General features: G+C 39.5%; 1 protein-coding gene across 2 annotated transcripts; it reads right to left on the bottom strand.

The window, feature by feature from the left end:
* Nucleotides 1–367: 367 nt before the first annotated feature.
* Nucleotides 368–18,709, bottom strand: UBA2 (ubiquitin like modifier activating enzyme 2). 2 transcript variants are annotated; one of them, XM_037409122.1, is made up of 17 exons: nt 18,464–18,709; nt 14,069–14,152; nt 13,749–13,819; nt 12,547–12,611; nt 11,968–12,068; nt 11,684–11,805; nt 10,946–11,013; nt 8,497–8,618; nt 7,545–7,644; nt 6,844–7,004; nt 5,886–5,979; nt 5,674–5,786; nt 5,045–5,200; nt 4,389–4,485; nt 3,669–3,774; nt 2,887–3,023; nt 368–1,455 (listed from the first exon to the last, which is right to left on the bottom strand). In XM_037409122.1, the coding sequence occupies exons 1-17, from the start codon at nt 18,605–18,607 to the stop codon at nt 1,274–1,276; spliced, it is 1,923 nt and encodes a 640-aa protein (XP_037265019.1). In that variant the 5' UTR covers nt 18,608–18,709; the 3' UTR covers nt 368–1,273. The 2 variants fall into 2 exon arrangements, with proteins under 2 accessions (XP_037265019.1, XP_037265020.1); XM_037409123.1 differs by lacking the exon at nt 18,464–18,709 and adding an exon at nt 17,665–18,023.
* Between the last annotated feature and the right edge of the window lie 478 nt (nt 18,710–19,187).

Raw genomic sequence — 19,187 nt, 5'->3', positions numbered from 1 at the left:
AATCTTGTCTGCTCAGTTCCTCTGCTCTGTAAGGCTAATGCTGCATACTTATCTGTGAATAGAAGCAGTTTTGGTTCATTAACACAAAGTTGTAAAGTAATTTCAGTACAGTGACAGAAATAGCTGATTAACGCATTCTAAGAATTAACACTGCTAGTTTTGAGAGCTACCAAAATAGTTAAACAAATGCAGTTTGTTTTTCTTTAAGATACTGATTCTAAACACTGAGCTTCTGTCCTATGCACAAAGTGTCATGTATGAAAGATCAGTGCTTCCTTCTTTCTGAGGGGTGAGGCGGTGAAAGCATGCGTGTGGTGGTGCAAATGCTCCAACTGAAGAGGCCAATAATTGATTGTCCAAGAAAAAAAAACATTCACAAAAGTTTTATTAAAAAAATTCCCCTTTCACCTCAAACAAGTGAAGCTTAAGTTCCGTTCTACTAGGTTATGTTTAGAAAAATGAAAATAATACAGTAATTTTTGAAGGCTATACATTGTAAAGTCCCGTAAGTCAGCATAAACTTGGACTGTGCAAGCAAATATAGCAAGTATTTCAGATGTCATTTATTTGGTCCATCAGATGTACAGTATAGTAGTAGTATCTGAGTTTACAAAACATCAAATATAAATAACCTGAAACTGTAACAATACACAAAAATTTGCTTCTTACATTGACATACCAGGCAGTACGAGCTGAAAAACTTGAGTAAATTAACAGTTTTACAGTAATGTACATAGTGCCAGTTGAAGTTTCAGAACACTGTTAAAACATGGCACTAATTTGCTTTATTGAATTTTCTTCTTTACTTGTTCAGGGTGTGAAAAATGTTTAGGACTAGGCTAAAAATATTTTTCTTCAAGCAAAAAATAAGAATGTAGTTACTTAAAATCTGGGCATCAGATGATGACACACTACTAAACAAGAGTAGGTTTTTTTTGTTCTATTGAATTATACCTAAAAGGCATTTACACAAAAATAACATGCTTTTCCCATGACTGTTTAAGCAAATACTTATCTGTAAGTATTTATAAACTATGCTTCTACTACATTTAATATATGGAATTATATCTAAAAACTTCTGAAAGAGTCTACTGAGATGAGAGCTTTATCATCAAGAGAAACAGACACAAATTATTTAAGCCAGTGGTTTGGTATTCACTTGGAATAAAGGCCTGAAAATTAGTCTAGTTCTGGACATTTTTCACATCCCAACATAACACGCTGTTACTGCATTACGTTATCTGAATCATTGTGTCAAGGGGCATTTGCATGTTCAGTCTAATGCTATAATTTCATCTTGCTCTTCTGTCTGCTCAGTACGCACTCTCTTTGTACCGACACACTCTTTATCTTCTAGTTTTCTCTTGCGGCTTTTGATTTCCATATCATCATCAACATTGCTTGAAGTACCTTCATCTTCAGAATCAACAATCAATAGATCGTCTTGATCTGGAGCTGCAAAATACATGTGTTTAATTCAAATGGATACTGTAAAGATAGTCTACTGAAACCAAATTTCATACTTAAAAATATGAATGTCTCTAATACTACAAATACAACTTGAAGCATTCTTCATCCATATTCTCTGTCATTCAACTGCAAGAGTATTTAGAATTTCTCTGAAACAAGGATGAAATAGGCTTTTCACACAGTTTATTCCCGCTTCGCTAGAGGTATGGAAAACATTGCAGTTATGCGGGAAATGCATTAGTTAGCACTGGGTTTTTTGCATGTACAAAATAGAAGAGTCGCGTGCTGTCTGCAGCAGTCCTTAGAAAAGAACATTTACACACAACTGAGCTGTAGTCCAGCCTTTCCTTTCACTAGCGCATTCAACAGAGGTCCCACTAGAAGCCATGCCCCATGAAAGAGAGAAAACAGGGAGGGAAGAGCGGAAGGGTGAGGAGACTTAGAGAGCTGAAGGATAACAATGGATAGTATACAGAAGGGAAAATAGAACCAAATGTGAGCTTTCAAGACATCTAGTGGATTTTGTTTCTTCTGAAGTACAAATTCACTGTAAAAACTAATCTTATGCTTTTTTAAATACAATTAGAAATCAATATTAGCAATACTCTTTAACATTTAATCCTCCCCTGAAACAAGACACTAGTGGAAGTGACTGTGTACTTGTGCGCGTGTCTTAAATAGGACCATCTGACAGGCAAAGGAACATCATCCAAATGTGTAAGACTGAACTACAGTTATCTAACTGACATCTGTCACAAATGTTCAGATTCATACGCTATCCCTATAAAACCGTATGTTTGCAGTACTTCAGCCTTCAGTGCTTAACCATCCCACAGTCACGAAAGCTAAACTATTTTGAATATGTTCGAAGAAACACTCTACATTAGGAAGGTGATGGTACTTCTTCCTGAATAGGAAATACTGCTTTTCTTGTCGTGCTTCCCTAGACAGGTGAAAAATAATTAATTTGTAACCAGATAATACCAGATGTTTTCTTAAATTAGCAGAATGAAACATGATCAAAAGGAAACCACAAAGTAATATTTTAATCTGTAGGGAGAAAGTGACAGATTTGGTTGATTCTTTTTTGTCAAGCCATAGCGTGACCATCAGAAAGAATGGGTCTTACTTCATTTAGAATACACTTCAGGTGACACCCCATCAAGCCCTTGCAAGTTAAATAATGTAATTTTGAGGTGTATTTACTGTAACCCTTTGTAAGAATCTCAAATGTGCATTTTGTAACAATTGTAAACGTGCATTTTTCTGTTTAATATTATGTTTATACACAGAGGCAACTTAAATGCTTTTTATTTCATGTTGGCAAACAAGTCATAAAACTGAAGACAACTATTTTAATTGGACTGCACTACTGAACCACTCTTGTTTTATTCAATATTGATTACCATTATTTACCTGTTGATGTTGAGGGCTGCGCTCCATCATCACTACCGTTGGTAATATTCTTAGATGCTGGTTCTGATGGTTTAGGACCAACCTTTTCAGGGCTATCACCAACAACTTCAAATTCTACATCTTTCTCTAGGTCTTCACTATAGAATAAACATATATATGCTTTTAAACAACCAAGTGAAAATAAAAACCTGTCTTTTTCACAAAGAACGCGATTCAAGTATTAGAGCACCCTGCAACTATGACAAAATGAGAAAAACATTAAAAAAAGAGGAAAATCTGTTCAGTCCTCCCTTACAATTTATGCTTTGTCTATTCACATACACTGTTCCACCCAGTGCCACGACTTAAAATGCTTAGGAATGAGAAGAATAATTCCTTGAGCTTACCCTTCTTCCTCAACGTCACATTCCTATACACACTGCACTTTCAGTGAGATAGTGTATATAGTAGCTATTTTATTTATCCAGGGCTAAATACACACCCCAATTATTTCAAACTGACTTCTGTTTCCACCGCTGTATCTGAACACAGGTTTTGCACTGTATTTTTACATTTATTCCAATTACTTTTGTAAAACAAACCGAAACAACAAAACCCAAAACAAACCAAAAAACTCCAATTCTATAAATTCATAAAAAATGACAATTCCTCTTTTACTTCTGTATTTTCTTTCCACAGCTTAATCTTTGAGCTTTAGTCATAAATTTAAAATTCTGAGTTGGAAGTTCCCTGTGGAACTGTTCTACGTATACACACAAAAATAATTATTTCAGAATCCTTACCTATGAAGCACATTGATTAACAGCGTATAGTCCTGGAGGAAATCATCTGCTTGTAGTCGAGTGCCATTTCGAATTCCAAAGTCTGATAATTTCCTGTGGTTATTTGCTACAAAAATAGTGGAAAACTGCCGTGTATAAAGCTATTTATATAAAGATCTTTTACATCTGAATAAATGAGTACTCCAGAAATGTTATGTAGAAACTTAAGACTAACATTTATCAGCTATATTTAAAGTAAAAGCTGACATTTAAGCCTATGAGTAGTTAAAACTACTTATGGCTGACTTATTTACTCCTCATGCATCATATTCAAGCACTTTACTATTATTACATCTAGGAACATTTCTGAGATAACATTTATATTACAGTAGCGTCTGCAAGCATCATAAAAAGACCACAATCTAAGAACAAGAAAATGAACAGGACTTGCAAGCAGAGGAAAATACTGGTGTACCTTTATAGCTGAATACCTATTCTTGAAAGGAATCCCAACACTCCAGATGAAAAGTACTTACACAGGAAAGCTGAACTGGACACACAGGCTTGTAGACAATATCACTAGCTATTCTTGGGCCACTTAAAAGACTTGTAAATCCAGTTCTCTTCAAATATTAGTCTACAGGACGAACACTAGAACATTTGCTATACTTCCATTCTGTGTATCTTTGTTTCTTCCAAGTTTTTATCTACTCTTATCTTTAAAAGCTGCAGTATGCATACCTTCTGTTTCTCCTTCTTCTGAAGAGATAAGAATAGTTCCTTTTCCATCATCTATTTGTACATCTGGTGCTACCATAGCAAATTTTTCTTTCACTATCTGCAAAGATGAGTATGATTATTTAATCAGTATTTGACTTCAAAGCACTTATAGAAGAAGGAACCTTGAATTATGTTGATTTTTGTATCCTGGCTCATTTTCAGGCATCTGCTGAAAGCCTGTACTTTTTTTTTTTCTTACTTCCATGAACAGAACTATATTTTTGTTGTCTGAAACCTACAGGTTCAGATAAGCTGAAAATTTTTTAAAATACTTCACAGAACGACAGAATTACACATCAGTTGTGCCTATGCAACTCTGACGTTGGCTACTGAACTATTCACCTGAAACAATTTTAGAGTTTTTGCTTTTAGATATGAATAGGCTTAAAAAAACACCAAAAAGTTGTAAAATATAAACATCCTTTCACAAGATATACAAGCACATATGAGCAAGAAGCATACTGGCTAATCTAGCTCTCCTTGTAACTGAGGGAAATGCAAAATGTAGAGCAAATATAAACAGCTGATGTTCAGTCAAAATATACTGAACAAAACCCTAACTTTAATTTACAGTATTAGAAGCAGAATGAAAGATGTAGCTAATGTTCAAGATTTACCTTATCCTGGAGTGTTAACACAGTAACTTTGTGTACATTAAGTTTCACAGTCACTTCTGGCTTACTTGCACATACATAACAGTTAGGATTTGGTGGATCCAAAGCGCAAGGAACCAATAGCTTCTTTCTGGGATTTGGCTGCTTGTTCAGAAAAATCTTGAGGACAGACAAGAATAAAACAAGTTATACTGTAAGTAACAGCACTCATAAAACCTGTTCTCTTACAGATTTATTCTTAGTCTCACAGGCTGTCCTGTTCCCTAATCCTCTTTGACATGCTTGCTGAACAGGAGAAAGTGCCGATTATGGCTAGTCCACAACAACACCTGTGCTGGCTGAGCAGCTATTGCCAAACAGATTTGTAACATGAAACAACCATGTTTCAAGTGATGTCAGTCTGGTTCTCTCTCCTACCCACCAGCCAATTTTCATTAAATCAGAGGAATTTAATGATCCTTGAGACTTCCACTTCTCTTTTCATTGTGGCTGAAAGTACCCAGCACATTCAGAATCTACTGAAGCAACAAGTGAGAGACAGTAAACACTACACAATAGTCAAAGCAGGTTAAATGCAACTTTTAAACAAATTATAAGGAACAAGAAAGTAAAAGTATCTTATTCCCACTTACCGTTCTACACTGATCTATTTTTCCTGATAAAATCTTCAAACCCTCCAGCACTATCAGACCAGCTATTACTGCATTAGTGGTAGCTATAGCTGGGATAATATTTCCTGCCATTGCTGCAAAATAGGCAAGAGTATGCAGATTTTTAAACAGTAAATGAAAATGAGAAGTTTAGATTAGTATTTAAATTGAAAAATGTTATATTTCATCCTTACACTTGATATCAAATCTGCTCTTCATATTCATACTGAAAACATGCATCCTGAGGTTCGCGGCAGAAGTGACAAAATCCATTGCAGAAGGATCATCCTAACAAGAAGTTAATAAAAAAAGTATTTACAAATCAGATTACTCGTTGGAAAAGGTTTGCAAAACATGGTCCTTAAAAACTTAAAATCAGAAAGTTTAGAAAACAAGAGTCTGTAAAATATTCTATTTCAAAGTCAATATACCACTTCTTTGAGATGGTACATTTAGACAGAGCAGTAATACTTTAAATACACATTTAGAAATTGTACTTAGTAGTAGTAATAAAATGCCTTGTATGTTCAAAATAATGTCTAAACCCTAAGTCTGACAATGTTTTATGCTCAGTTTCAAAAACTGGTGTTTAGAAAAGTATTTTTATTATCTGTTTTAATACTATTCCACTTTTTTGTCCCCTCTATATTTACAAACTACTTTTTTTTTTCTTATGCCAAATGACAACTGACTGCTGGAAGATTACACTGTTCTTTTCTTGGTTTTCTTCAGCAAAACTCCTAATACATCACATACCTACTGTCAGAGCTAATTACTGCATACAACTCAGCAGAACTCCAGCTAAACCACTGTATAAGAGCAGGTTTTAGAGAAACTTATAAAGAAAAAATGAAGTTAATTATTAAAATATTTTCAAAAATCAAAATATGACAAAATACTTCTGCATTTGTGCTTTTTAAAGTTGCTAGATTAAGTTATTTTACATCACAATAGTTAATCCTTACACTCAGTGAGTTACAAAATATAGTGTTTAACGTATATATTTGTTTACATATGGAAACCGATTTCAGTGAGGTGCCAGACGTTTTTGTTCTAAGCAATACTATCTTGGAATGAAACTGAATGAGTCCAACGAATACTTGTACTACGTATGTAGAGTATAACCGGTTCTTATCTATTTGGCAAACTAACTTTATCCCATATAAGCTCTGCTCCATCACCCTTCTCAGCCAGGTGAAGTCTCAGGGTTTCAACGCTCTTTGAAAATAAGTGTGCATAGCTCTTGACATCGAGAACTTGTTGATCCTTCAAGATTGCAGAGGATTCATTTTGTTGATCAGATATGTTTTTCTCTTTGGGAAAAGAAAAAAAAAATCAGGAATACTTACAAAACTCACAGTTCTCTCAGAGGAATTAGAATTTTCCATTTCAGCAAAATTAAGTATTTTCTAAATTAAAGAACAATACACTTAAACTACAGTAGCCCCAACATTTTACAACAAATCTGCACTTAAAACTGCAACTATGGCTATACTTGTATCAATATGTACAAATTACAGCAAATTTAAATTTTCAGCATGAATCAGGAATCAGCTTTCAGAAATGCATCACTGCTTATGGGTAAAGCCTCCTAGAATAAGCCGACAGATAATTTTATGAAATGTGACATTTCTGCAGCCAATACTGAGTATCTAAAATGACAAATGCAAAACAGTTTTAGAAAAAACATTTTCTATATGGAGAAAATTTAAATGTCTTCAGGAATCACAAAGAATTAACATGTTCATTATCAGTACTCACCTGTGACAGTGAGAAAATCTACATATCACACAGACGCATTAACAGCCAGCAGGTATGACTAAAAAATATACAGTGGAAAGAAGGACAAGTACCTTGATTTTGTACCTCAGCCCAGTCCAGTGGCACTGGAGGCTTTCTTTTCCTCCACAGCTTATCCATCGTCAGCAGATATCTAATGTCGTCTTTGAAAAGCTACGAAACATTTTAAATAAAAAAAACAACAAACCAAAAAAAAAAGCCCATTAAAATTAAAAGGGGAAAAACAGACATTATTTTTACATCTGCTGTGAAATTGAAAAATCAGCATAAGATTTTTGAAATTTTGCTTTCCGCCTTGATAATATTTTTAACCACATAAATAAAAACATCAAAAAAACTTCTTATTCCCCATTCTCTAACACTTACTGCATAAAGCAGACACAGCTCTGATTAATGAAGGGGTGGTGGTGCGGAGAGTTAAGTAAAACATAAAGAAACAATAGTCCTAACAGTAGGTTCACCTGTCCACTGAAGTCATCACTACAGCTTTTTGTATACTCTCCCTAATTCTTACCTACACACCAATGACTTTCCAAAGTTATTACTACCTATCAACATCACATTCTGTAAGTTATTAGTACCCATCAGCACTTCATTCTATGCTAATTTTCTCTACTTATCCACTTTCAGCAACTATTTAGAAGGAAAACTCCCAAACCAGTTTATATTTTCTTACGCCAGTGCCTGATTATACACAGAAGATGACTGATAGCTTTTAGGTCCTCACATGGGTTCTGGTTATGCCCAGTAAGACTCCTATAGAATTCAAGTTTACCTTTTCATATTAAAAGTAATTTGAATGAAGTTTTTTCTGTATGGTACAAACAAACTGCTGAAGCCATCTATACAGTCACAGAGGGAATGATGTAAACGAGCAAACGTAAAAGACCAACAATACTACAGCAAAATTGGTGGAAGTCATAACATAATTGCACTAGTGTTTGACTTAACTTTAAAGCACTTCATACACTGCAAATAAAGACATTTCTTGGGGGTAAGGAATACCTTAGTAAAAAGTTTAACTGGATCGTATCCAGTTGATTTAGCCCACTCCTTAGTTGAAACACGTTTAATCTCACCATCTTCATTGGATGCTCGTGCTCTGGCTTCTGCTTCTGCTGGCTCCCCTATTAATAAAGTGTTAGCCAATATTTTAATTCAAAAAAAAAGGGAAAATCACATCCAATATTTCCCCTAGGGTCAAAACCCAAAATTATGCAGGGCCCATAAAATGGATTTACTGCACCCAGCAAAAGCTGAGGTAGACACACTGCAACTTCTCCTGTTTGCTTTTGTAACTGTGACTCAACTAATTTAACTTGATGTCACCTAATTCCTTTACCGGTAGGAACACTGAACAATTGTTTCCTATTCGTTTTCTCCACATAATGTTGTGATTTCAGTGGTCTCTTTTCCTGGCTGAAGAGTTTTAGTTTGCTTAGAACTTCAAAACACGCAGAAAAATAAAGTGGCTTCCTACTTCCAGTTATTCCTACACAAAAAATTCCACACACAGAGATACTATTCATTTTGTGTTTCTTTTCCAATCACATCTGGCAATTACTATCATGATTCCCAATAAGCAGCACGTTGATGTTTTCATGAAACTGTCCATTAACTTCTCGACTGATTAAGAAAAATCAGCTCCGAGACCATCACTTTACATGTAAATTTGTGAATGATTCCCCCCTTTTACCAACACATCACTTGCATCATTTCGTATTTATTTGCACCAAGTCTACCTAATGTCTCATTGCACGTCATTCTGCACCGTGAAACTTTCTACAACTTTTGCAGTTAGTCCTCATCTTTATTATTCTGACTGACTTTGCTTATCAGGTATGCTGAACAGCAGTGGTCCCATCACCAATCTGAGACACTCCTCTAATCACCATTTATCTGTATCATTTAAGTAGCTTATCCACTTCAGGATCTTAAATCCTTTTTTCTCCCCATGGCTGCTTAGCTCCTTCGGGTTCCTCACAAGAAGTTTTTGGGTGCCCCCTGCAGATTCAAAATAGCGTAAACCAGATGTGCTTGCCCACAGGTTTGCCAACTCCTTCAGAGGACCTGCAGAGCCACGCAAGGCATGGCTCCCCTTCACAAAGGTTGCACTGACTCTCCCCTGCAACACCACATATGTCCACAGATTCCAAACAGCGTTACTGCTACAGACACTTTGCTCACTGACATGAGGCTACAGCTCAGGCCTTCCCATAATTGCCCTGGTATCTTTCTTTAAATTTAAAGTGGCATTGTGCCTGCTACCATCCAAGTATTCCAGCTGCCATTGTTTTAAGGGAGTTTATACACCACTTTTTAAGACTCAGTTATTTCATTCTGCACGTCCTGTCGGAACCACCTGCTGGGTGATCACTATCTGATGTTCAGAGAACCTGAAGAGCTGGAGGATCCTCTAAGCTCCGTCTCCAAAGTCCATTCACATATCAAAGAATCCAAAAGAAACAACACAGAATGATGTTTATTCACCTCCACAGTAACTACAGTTACTGTCCCTACAGAAAAATACTGAATAGCTACAAAAACATCACTTAGAATGGGCATATTTCCTATTTGGATTAACACTGAAGTGCTTCAGGCTAGAAGAGTTCAAACAATCCCTTATTTCCTTGCAGTCCCTCAGCGAGGAATGGAAGAAGCCAAGTGGTCACAAATCCTCAGTTTCTTGGTCCTCTGTTCAAAAGACAAGCCTCCCAGCTGCAGGGAAGGAGGAAGCACTCCATCAAAGCCAAATATATAGGGGAAAAAAAGGCCACCCTGTGAATATCAGTTATATTTAATTTGCACTTCAAGCTCACGTTTCAAGTTTCTGTGCACATGGGGAAGGCCGCTGGCTGCAGAGGGAACAGGTGTCTCCAAACAGATACAAGCCTACTCGCCTAAATCATGTATCTTGCACCTAGTTGTGTTAACTGAACTTTATGATTAGCGAGTATATCGCTTGTGTAGCTCACAGCTGTTCTAAGCACACTACCTGAGCACAACTAGTGAATGCCAGTGACCCACTGTATTAAAAAGTTTTCACAACAGCTGAAGTAACCCTTTTGAAAATGTTTTAGGCTGCCCACAACAGCCACAGTTCTGACAGGTGAAGCTATTAAACTTTGTCATTCTGAAGAGTATTTTTTGCACATTTTTATGCAAAAGCTTCTGGTACGCACTATGCATCAAGTTAACTAAAAACACTGCAGTTGTTCCAGGTACCTATTGAGCAGCAGTATAAGGGAACTAACCTACGCACAGTGTACATGAAGGTCTGCAAGGGAAACTACTGTTAATACCCCCCGAACTCTTGTCTGAGGGTAAATGGAATCCTCTTAAGAGAAAACAGAGCTGAACTCTCTAACCTTAAGAAATGTACAGCAATAAGTCACAATCTCTGAAACAGAACATTTCAGTAACAGGGTAAGCTACCAGCTTATATCACACTCACAGGCAGCTTCAGGATCAGCTCTGTCAGGAGAGACTTCTTGATCAGCATCTTCTTCTCCAAACAACTGGCTATATGATAATTAAGAAGAACAACACAACACTAGAATTTCATCGTATCTGGTTAAAGACTAAAATACTTGCTAATGGATATATATCCACTCAGAATCCTTGCTAGCAGAGTGCAACTTCATACGCTGCTTTTAAATTTGCTGGGATTCGTCACACATGGACTTAACACTGACAACATAAAATGTCCGATACAAAAATTCATTTAGCAAAAAACAGTTCTGTGTAACTCACTCCATAGTCCCCCTAGCCTTATATTTATATTGCAGGACTGAAAGCATTGCTTATAACCCTATAAGATCTCACCAAACTTTACATCTGTTAATACATGATTAAACTGAAAATCGTGTTAACTTCATATAAAGGTGAAGAATAAAGTAACCTTAACCTACACTGCTGTGCCAAACTAATATGCCCAATTTTTTGTGATATTACAAGACCACCTAAATACTAACCAACTTTCCTTATATTAAAAGAGAAAGAAAAAAAACACCCTCAAAAAGCCACTCCAAAACCTAGGTCAAAGAACTGGAATTTTTTTGCTATAATCCATACTTATTAAAAACAAAAACCACAAAAGCAAACAAAAAAACCCCAACCCATGTCCACTTATTTTGCTGTCAGTAGGTTTAGAAACCAGAAGACTGAACCACTTTTTAAAAAAATCACTTACTTGAACAAATACTTAGCCCACACAATGCAATGGATAGGTTCTGACGGCGTATTTCGGATTGTACAGCCTGGAAAAGTCTTCTGAGTTGGTTTAGGATGACATTCATAACATTCTGTCATTCCCTGGTGAAAAGTGAAATATTTACTTGTCACACTGTGAAGACTGCTGATAGTAAATGCTATTACCAGATGAACTGTAACTGTATCTCAAAACACCCAACACCCTGTTGCCTAAAATAGCCAATGATTTAAACTGAAAGCAACAAAAGTAATACACAACCTAACCTTTTTTATAACTGTTACTTGTCCAAGGTAGCCTGCAGTTCCACTCTCTATAAGAGGAACATCAGCAGCCAGACACATCCTGTTCACATGGTTACGGGCAGCTGCAAATCGAAGAGTTTTTAAAGAAAATGTTGAATGATTAAAAAAAAAGTTTTACTTCTCCAAATTCAAACTAGCCTCCTATGCAAACATTTATCCTTAAGCTGCCTTATTTTGTTACAGAACACTACATCATTTTCACAGTCATTTTCCAGTTAACACAAAATATATCAACACTATTAAATACAGCAAACTCAACTAAACAAAGTTACATATGAACACACAATACTCATCAGTTCCCATAAAGCAGCAACACAGCAGTTAATGTTTACTTTCAAAACACCTGTAAAAGTAGTAACTACCCTTTCAAGTTCCTAGCGAAGCACACAAGCGTTAGTAAAACTATAGATAAGTTAGGAGGATACTTGTTATTTAACTGACATTGCAGAAGTACTAAGTGTAGAACACATTAAAGTTCTGTTTCTACAAAGAAGCAACAGTGTTTTCATCTCCAATATAAAATCATAGTGAAAACTTCACCTCTGTTATCCAGAGCATTCATAACCAAAGTGAACTGGCGGAAGAACTCTACGTTATAGTCAGGGCTACAGAAAAGAAAAACAATACTCAAAATGGCACATCAAAGTTGTTGGTTATTATGTCACAACACAAACTACACATGCAAAGGGTAGACTGATATTCGTGTGATAAATTACACATATTATAAATATACTGCTAGCCTTTAACTGCTCCATTTGTCTCCTGCCCATTTTAAAGCTGGGTGAAAGCACAAATTTTATGCTGCTGGAAGGAAGCTGCTGCAATTAGTACTAATTTTACCAATGAAACAGACAGACAACGAAAAAGTGATTATACTGCTCTGACCTAATGAGTAAATTGGCTGAGCTGTGGTAACTGACCTTAAAAACCATCAGCTGAGGCTAAAATGTGCACACTGTAATTACCATAGCTCATCAGACTGTTGATAATTCATTATACTCTGATAGTTCAATTGGTTTTGACCACGCCTCCATACCCTTAGGAGCCAAGACATGGGATTTTAAAATCTTGACGCTCCAATATCTTTACATTGCATTTTTCTGATTTAAAGAAGGTGACAAAGAGAGAGCATAGAGGAAACAGGACTAACGGTTTTACAGTTTCAGGAGAAGGATGCAATGAGTCAGTGTTTCAGTGGCTAATCGCAACATCAGAGTTAAAACCTTAATATTACAGATCATAAATTTTTAAGAAACTGGACACAAATTAAAACATGGAAAATAGCTAATGAGGATCTACATTATCTTGTACTCTACTTATTGGTTATGGACCATAAAGACTAGATTTACACAGTTTGGGGCATATATAAGTGACATTCAGCTACCTACATACACACAAAGGCTTTCATTTTTTTTAATCATGGACTCAACATTCACATTTATTTCAACCTAATTATTGCTCAAGACATCAGGGCATCCTTACAGTGTAGAAACTTACATAGTAAATGTTGCTAATAAAATGAAAAATGGACAGAAGCAAATGACTACAGCTTACTACCAGAGCTTAAGAAAACTCATACAAAATCCATACTCCCACTCAAATGTGTGGTAGTCTCATATTTAAAACTATTCCTTCTTACTGCGCCAACTTTGTAAAACACCTTAAAGCACACCATAGTAGCATTTAAATAACACAGAACTTGCAAATCAAAAAACGTAAGTAGAGCTTAAAAACAAACATACTTCATGATGCTATCATGGTAAGCTATAATATTAGCTTCTGGATAAAACTGTAACACGCTTTCCTTGGCAACCTAGAAATAAAACAAAAACAAAAAAAACCACTTATTATTCCTTCCTTCCTTCTAAAGACAGACTCTATACCAGTTGAGTATTGAGTAAGTCTACTACCTTAAGACATTTAAATACTTTTGTTACGAAACATTTGGACAGCCATGATCAACCAACACTTACCTTGTCACAGCAGAAACTAAATTGTGACATATTTCTAACACTGTCTATAAAATAACAGAGTAAGACTTGAGCTTTGACTTTTTCCTCACCTGTGATTTTGATCTTCCAACATGCTTCTTCTGAAACAAAAACTGCCTGTTGAGATTGCTGACATCAATAGTATCCAAATCAATCTAGAAACACACAACAAACAGCCATTTCACTTTTATATAATAAATAACACAGAGCTAAAAGGAACATCATTAACAGAGTTTATGTGATTGACCAAAATGCATAAGCATTACAGATCCCTTTTCAGACCTGTGTATAGGTGTTACCTCTGCACTATAGCAACTGTAGAGGCATTAATGATCACCTAATCATCCTCAGGAATCCATACATTTTAAATAATTACTAGCAAATGGAACCATATGTCAAAAATTAAGGGCTACATGAGAACACTTTCTGAAGAGAGTCCCTTCTGCAAACACATGTGAATGCTGAGATATGTATGCACAGCAGTTGGTAGCAAGTCAGTAACTGATTGTCCTATTTATGGTAGGATAAAGATTTTAGTGAGAATTCATCAGGAGCACAACTCAGAGGAGATACTGCAGGTATTCAGCCTAGATAGGTCCAGTCTCCAGCCAGACTACATAGTCCACTTCTCCACCCCGAATGCTGGCTTTGTACCCTGCTCCATGCTTCCCCAAGGTCCAAGAAAGGCTACTCGGCAAACTAATTGGTACTTCTACTTTATATTTGCACATGGCTTTGAGCAACTGAATCAGTAAACTGAGGGCTGCACTGCCATCTAATTCATACACTGCAGGGCAAAAGCTTTTACTGTTTGTCACCAGCACTAACTGCTTAAGTGCGTATTAAAAAATGAAGCCTACTTAAACAAAAGATATCCAGTCATGCAACCAAGATGTTTAAAATCATATACCACAGAACATCTGTGATGTACAATCTCAAAGGATGCCATGACTGTAATTCCCCTAACGGCTGTGTTTCTATTAATATGCACCCATGAACATTATAATTTCAAATGTGTTTACACCCCACCACAAGAATTAAGAAGATGTAATTGGAACTTTGAGAAGATCTATTCCTACCTTTGTTGCCACTGCTTTTCCTTTAATTAAACAGTTTCGCTGATCAACCACTCTGTTTAGAAGCCCTCTCCTATCCCTAACGTTTTTAACAGGGAGGGGAGGGAGACAATTTTTCTAAGCATCAGAGATATTTCTCCCAAATTCCTGACACAGTCAACATAGTAATGCTTGCCACTATATGGAGAGTACTATCAGACTGACTGTACAGTGTGAAGTTTAAACATGACCTACTGAGGGTGTTCTCATAAGCTTTTAATTTTAATAACCAAACTTGAATAATGAAAAAACTATGCCTGACTCTTCTCCCTGAAGATCCTTTGCATGCAAGACCCAAGCACCACGATTAAACTTCCTGTTTTCTGAAGGGACTATTTTTAATTTAAGAATTAAGTTCTGAGATACTAAGAACTGTTTTAGCTAAAACTGTTTGTTTAAACACTAAATAAAAGCACCCATGGATACAGAGCAAAAAGAAAAATACATGTTTTAGAAATACATTATCCTAGTAACTTCCCAAGGTCTTCTATCTTTTCATGAAAATAGTATTTGCATGGAAACGCATTCCTGCCTCCTTGCCTTTCTCATAAGACACACTCAGAAAGCTTGCTTAGTCCAAAGCCAAAAAGCCTGAGAACCTCAAGTGAAAATGATTAAACGCATAATTCTGTTAAAACTTCCACCACCCAGAAAGCTTTTAGTATTTTAACTAGAGATGATAACAAGTGACACAAACTGCAACTGAAAACAGTATTACCAAGACCAAAGAAGAAAAGGAAGTTTTTGTCTTAAGAGAATACCTGACACCATTGGACTGCAACAGAAGCTTCAATCTCGCTAAAAATTACCAGAATTTAACAGCTCTCTTGTTAAGATAACTTTTACACTACTGCCATTTTTGCAAGTGTCATGATTTAACACCAGTCAGCAACTAAGTACTAGGCAGCCACTTGCTCACTCCCCCTCCACCCCCCGGGGATGAGGAGGAGAATCAGGGAAAGGTAAAGCTCATGGGCTGATATGAGAACAGTTTAATAATTGAAATAAAGGTAAAGAAACCCAACCAAACAACGAACATTAAAAAAAACAAACAACTCAAAACAGTAATAACTGTAATGGAGAGGGGGAGAGAGCAATAAAACCCAAGGGAAAAAACCCCAAGTGATGCACAATACAGTTGCTCACCACCCGCTGGCCGATGCCCAGCCGGTCCCCGAGCAGTGATCGGCAGCCCCCAGCCAACTCCCCCAGTTTATATACCGAGCACGACGTCCACGGTATGGAATATCCCTTTGGCCAGCTCGGGGCAGCTGTCCTGGCTGCTCCCTCCCAGCTCCTTGCCCCCCTGCTCGCTGGCAGAGCATGGGAAGAGCTTGAAAAGTCCTTGGCTTAGGGTCAACACTACTTGAATGTTATTCTCTTGCTAAATCCAAAACACAGCTCTGTATCAGCTACTAAGAAGAAAATTAACTCTATCTCAGCTGAAACCAGGACAGTAATTTAGATGGAAAGGCCTCAGAATTCCCTAAGAATATGTATTAATGTTCTTAATTCAGATTTGGAGTAATTTGATTTTTTTCTTCATTCATGAGGACAACACAACCGCCTTTCCACAAAATATACTTAATGAAATCATGTATTTGTGAGTTTTCTGGTATTCAAAACCCCTAAATTTTTTTTTAGCTGATATTTTGGTTAAAAAAACATTTCACAACTTACTCATAAAAAAACCTTTTCAAGTGTTCAAGTTTGTTAGTGTTTAATGAGGAAAGCCCTCAACAACATCACAAACGTTGACAAAAGCAATTTATTCTCCTAATGGCAAATTTCCTCTTTGCGTAACAATCCTCTCTTTGCTTTTGCCTCCTCTTTTGCCCACCCACTCCGTATGTTAGCAAAACGTTACTGTCTTGCATAAAATGCTGCCAATGATATTTTTAAATGAAGATGGCCCGGATCCAAGATGCACTTAAGTTAATGGAGTCCAACCAAGTCGGCCTTGAAAAACAATACAAAAAACTCAAAACTACAGTAAGTGAAACAATAAGCATACCCCAATGAGATTTATGCCTAATGACTAACTGGAAAATCAGGAGATACTAAAGTTTTTCTATTATAACAGACTGCAGGAGTACAGAAATGACATAGTAAGGCAGGGGGAAAAAAAAAGGCGGGGGGGGGGGGGGGCAGGCAGGAATCAGTGCAGAAAAACGCAGGCTTTCACTCTTCTGTGTATGTTTACTTCACCTGTACAGTGTTATAAGTGGATAAACTCTCAGTGGCAGACTGAAATCCAAGGGGCAATCTGGAATTACACTTAAGCATATCCCACAAGTTTTAAAAAGTGCTTCAGCAGAAAGGCCTGAGTTGTATGAGTAACAAAGCAAACCAGTAGCTGTACTCTTCTACAAGCCGATACAGTTTTAGCTGTAGTAGATACATAGTTTAGACATAGCTTTAGCTGTCTCCAGTACGCTCTGCTCAAGACCTCTGACTGCAAAACCAAATTTCTTACAACTCGTTATACAAAACTCTCAGATGTGAGTCCTAGCCAGGCACCCACAAGTAAGAACACATTCAAGGAAACACACCTGTGCTCTAGCTGGATTTGTTACTCCCCCGATTTCTTAAAACCACACGCTTTCTGTAACTGCGGTAAGAAATTAAGAAAGGTCTAGAAACCAGGTAACTCCACGTTTTGCTAACAGCATTCCTCTCTATCCCGTTTTCACTGCCACCCTCTCAGTTCTGCCTTTCCCATACACAACCAGAGATTCCTATCAGGAAGCAAAAGCGAAAGCAACAGCCCGCGGGAAGGTGCCGCGGCCGGCCCGCCGGGGCTGACAGCTTTACCGCTCGCCGCCGCGGAACCCACCGCCCCCCACGGCGGGCGTGTTTCGCTGCAACCCGTTACCGGCCCATCACCCGCGGCGCCCGCCAAGGCGGCGTTCGGCGAAACTACGACTTTGCGGAGCAACGGCCGGGCAGCAACCACGGCCCTCCGCTCCTCCCGGCGCGCCCCCGCCGGCTCCCCCGCCCGGCGCGGCACGGAGCGCGGCACGGCCCGCCGGAGGGAGCCGGGCGCGGCGGGCCGGCCGAGGCGGGGACGCGGATGGCGGGCGCAGGCCGCGGCCCCTTTGTGGCGGAGCCCGTCCCCCGGCGGCGGGGCGGCGCGGCAGCCGCGCCCGGCGGCTTTGGCGGGCCGGCAGCAGTTTGAAAACACGCAGACAATGCGGCTGGCGGGAGGGGCCGCGCCGCCACAGCGCCCCCGCCCCGCTCGCCCCGGCCCCCCCGCCCCCCGCCCCGCTCGCCGCGGCCCCCCGCCTCGGCCGCGCCGCCGCCCGCCAGCCCCTCGGCCACCCCGGCCCCTGCCCCCGCCCCGGCCCGCACCACGTCGATGTTGCTGAAGCCGGTGAGCACCAGGTCCTTGAGGAGCTCGCAGCCGATGCCGCCGGCTCCCACCACCAAGAGCCGCGCCTGGGCCACGGCCTCCGCCAGCTCGCTGCGCAAGGGGCCCGACACCGGCACGGACATGACGGCGGGCGAAGAACGGCGGCGGCGGCGAGCGGGGGGAGCGACTCCGCGCGGCTCTCCTCAGCCGGGCCGCACTCCGGACAGAGAGCCCGGGCGGGACCAGAGCGGCGCCGCCCGCCTCGCCCGCAGCGCCCCCTGCCGGCGGGAGGGCCTCGCCCCTTTCCCGCGCACCGCCCAGGAAGGCCGCAGCGGCGCCAGGGCTCGGGCGGGACGGGGCGGGCGGAGCCGCCGGTTCGAGCCCCGCTCTCGCCGCCGCCCAGGGGCTGCCCGCGGCCCCGCAGCGACCGGCGGGAGGGCCGGACCGAGCCCGCCTGCTGCAGCCGGGGCTCGGCCCACGGCGTGGGCTTGGCCGGGGGAGCGAGCGGGCCGAGCGCCCTTGCGGGCGCGGGGGATTTTCGCGCCGTTAGCCTGGGCTAGGGGCTGGCCTCCAGGAGCTGACCGGGCCTGCTGCAACCCTCCCCCGCACAAAGTCGTTCTGCGCACACGGTCCATCCCTTCAGCATCACCCCATCCCCCCTTGGTTTTTTTTTTTGGATCCACACTTCTAGTGCATTCATTTAGTGCTGCAGCATTAAACCTG

Source organism: Falco rusticolus, chromosome 15 (assembly GCF_015220075.1).
Source record: "Falco rusticolus isolate bFalRus1 chromosome 15, bFalRus1.pri, whole genome shotgun sequence".
Classification (NCBI taxonomy): Eukaryota; Metazoa; Chordata; class Aves; order Falconiformes; family Falconidae; genus Falco; species Falco rusticolus.
This window is presented reverse-complemented; position numbering and strand designations above follow the sequence as displayed.

Bases quoted from the DNA above. Each gene is read 5' to 3' on its own strand.
- UBA2 (XM_037409122.1), bottom strand. From the start codon at position 18,607: ATGTCCGTGCCGGTGTCGGGCCCCTTGCGCAGCGAGCTGGCGGAGGCC. The intron at 11,806-11,967 runs GTTAGGTTGTGT...ACTTTTCACCAG, and splicing joins AAGTAACAGTTATAAAAAAG to GGAATGACAGAATGTTATGA. The intron at 3,775-4,388 runs GTATGCATACTG...CTATTTTTGTAG, and splicing joins AGAAGAAGGAGAAACAGAAG to CAAATAACCACAGGAAATTA.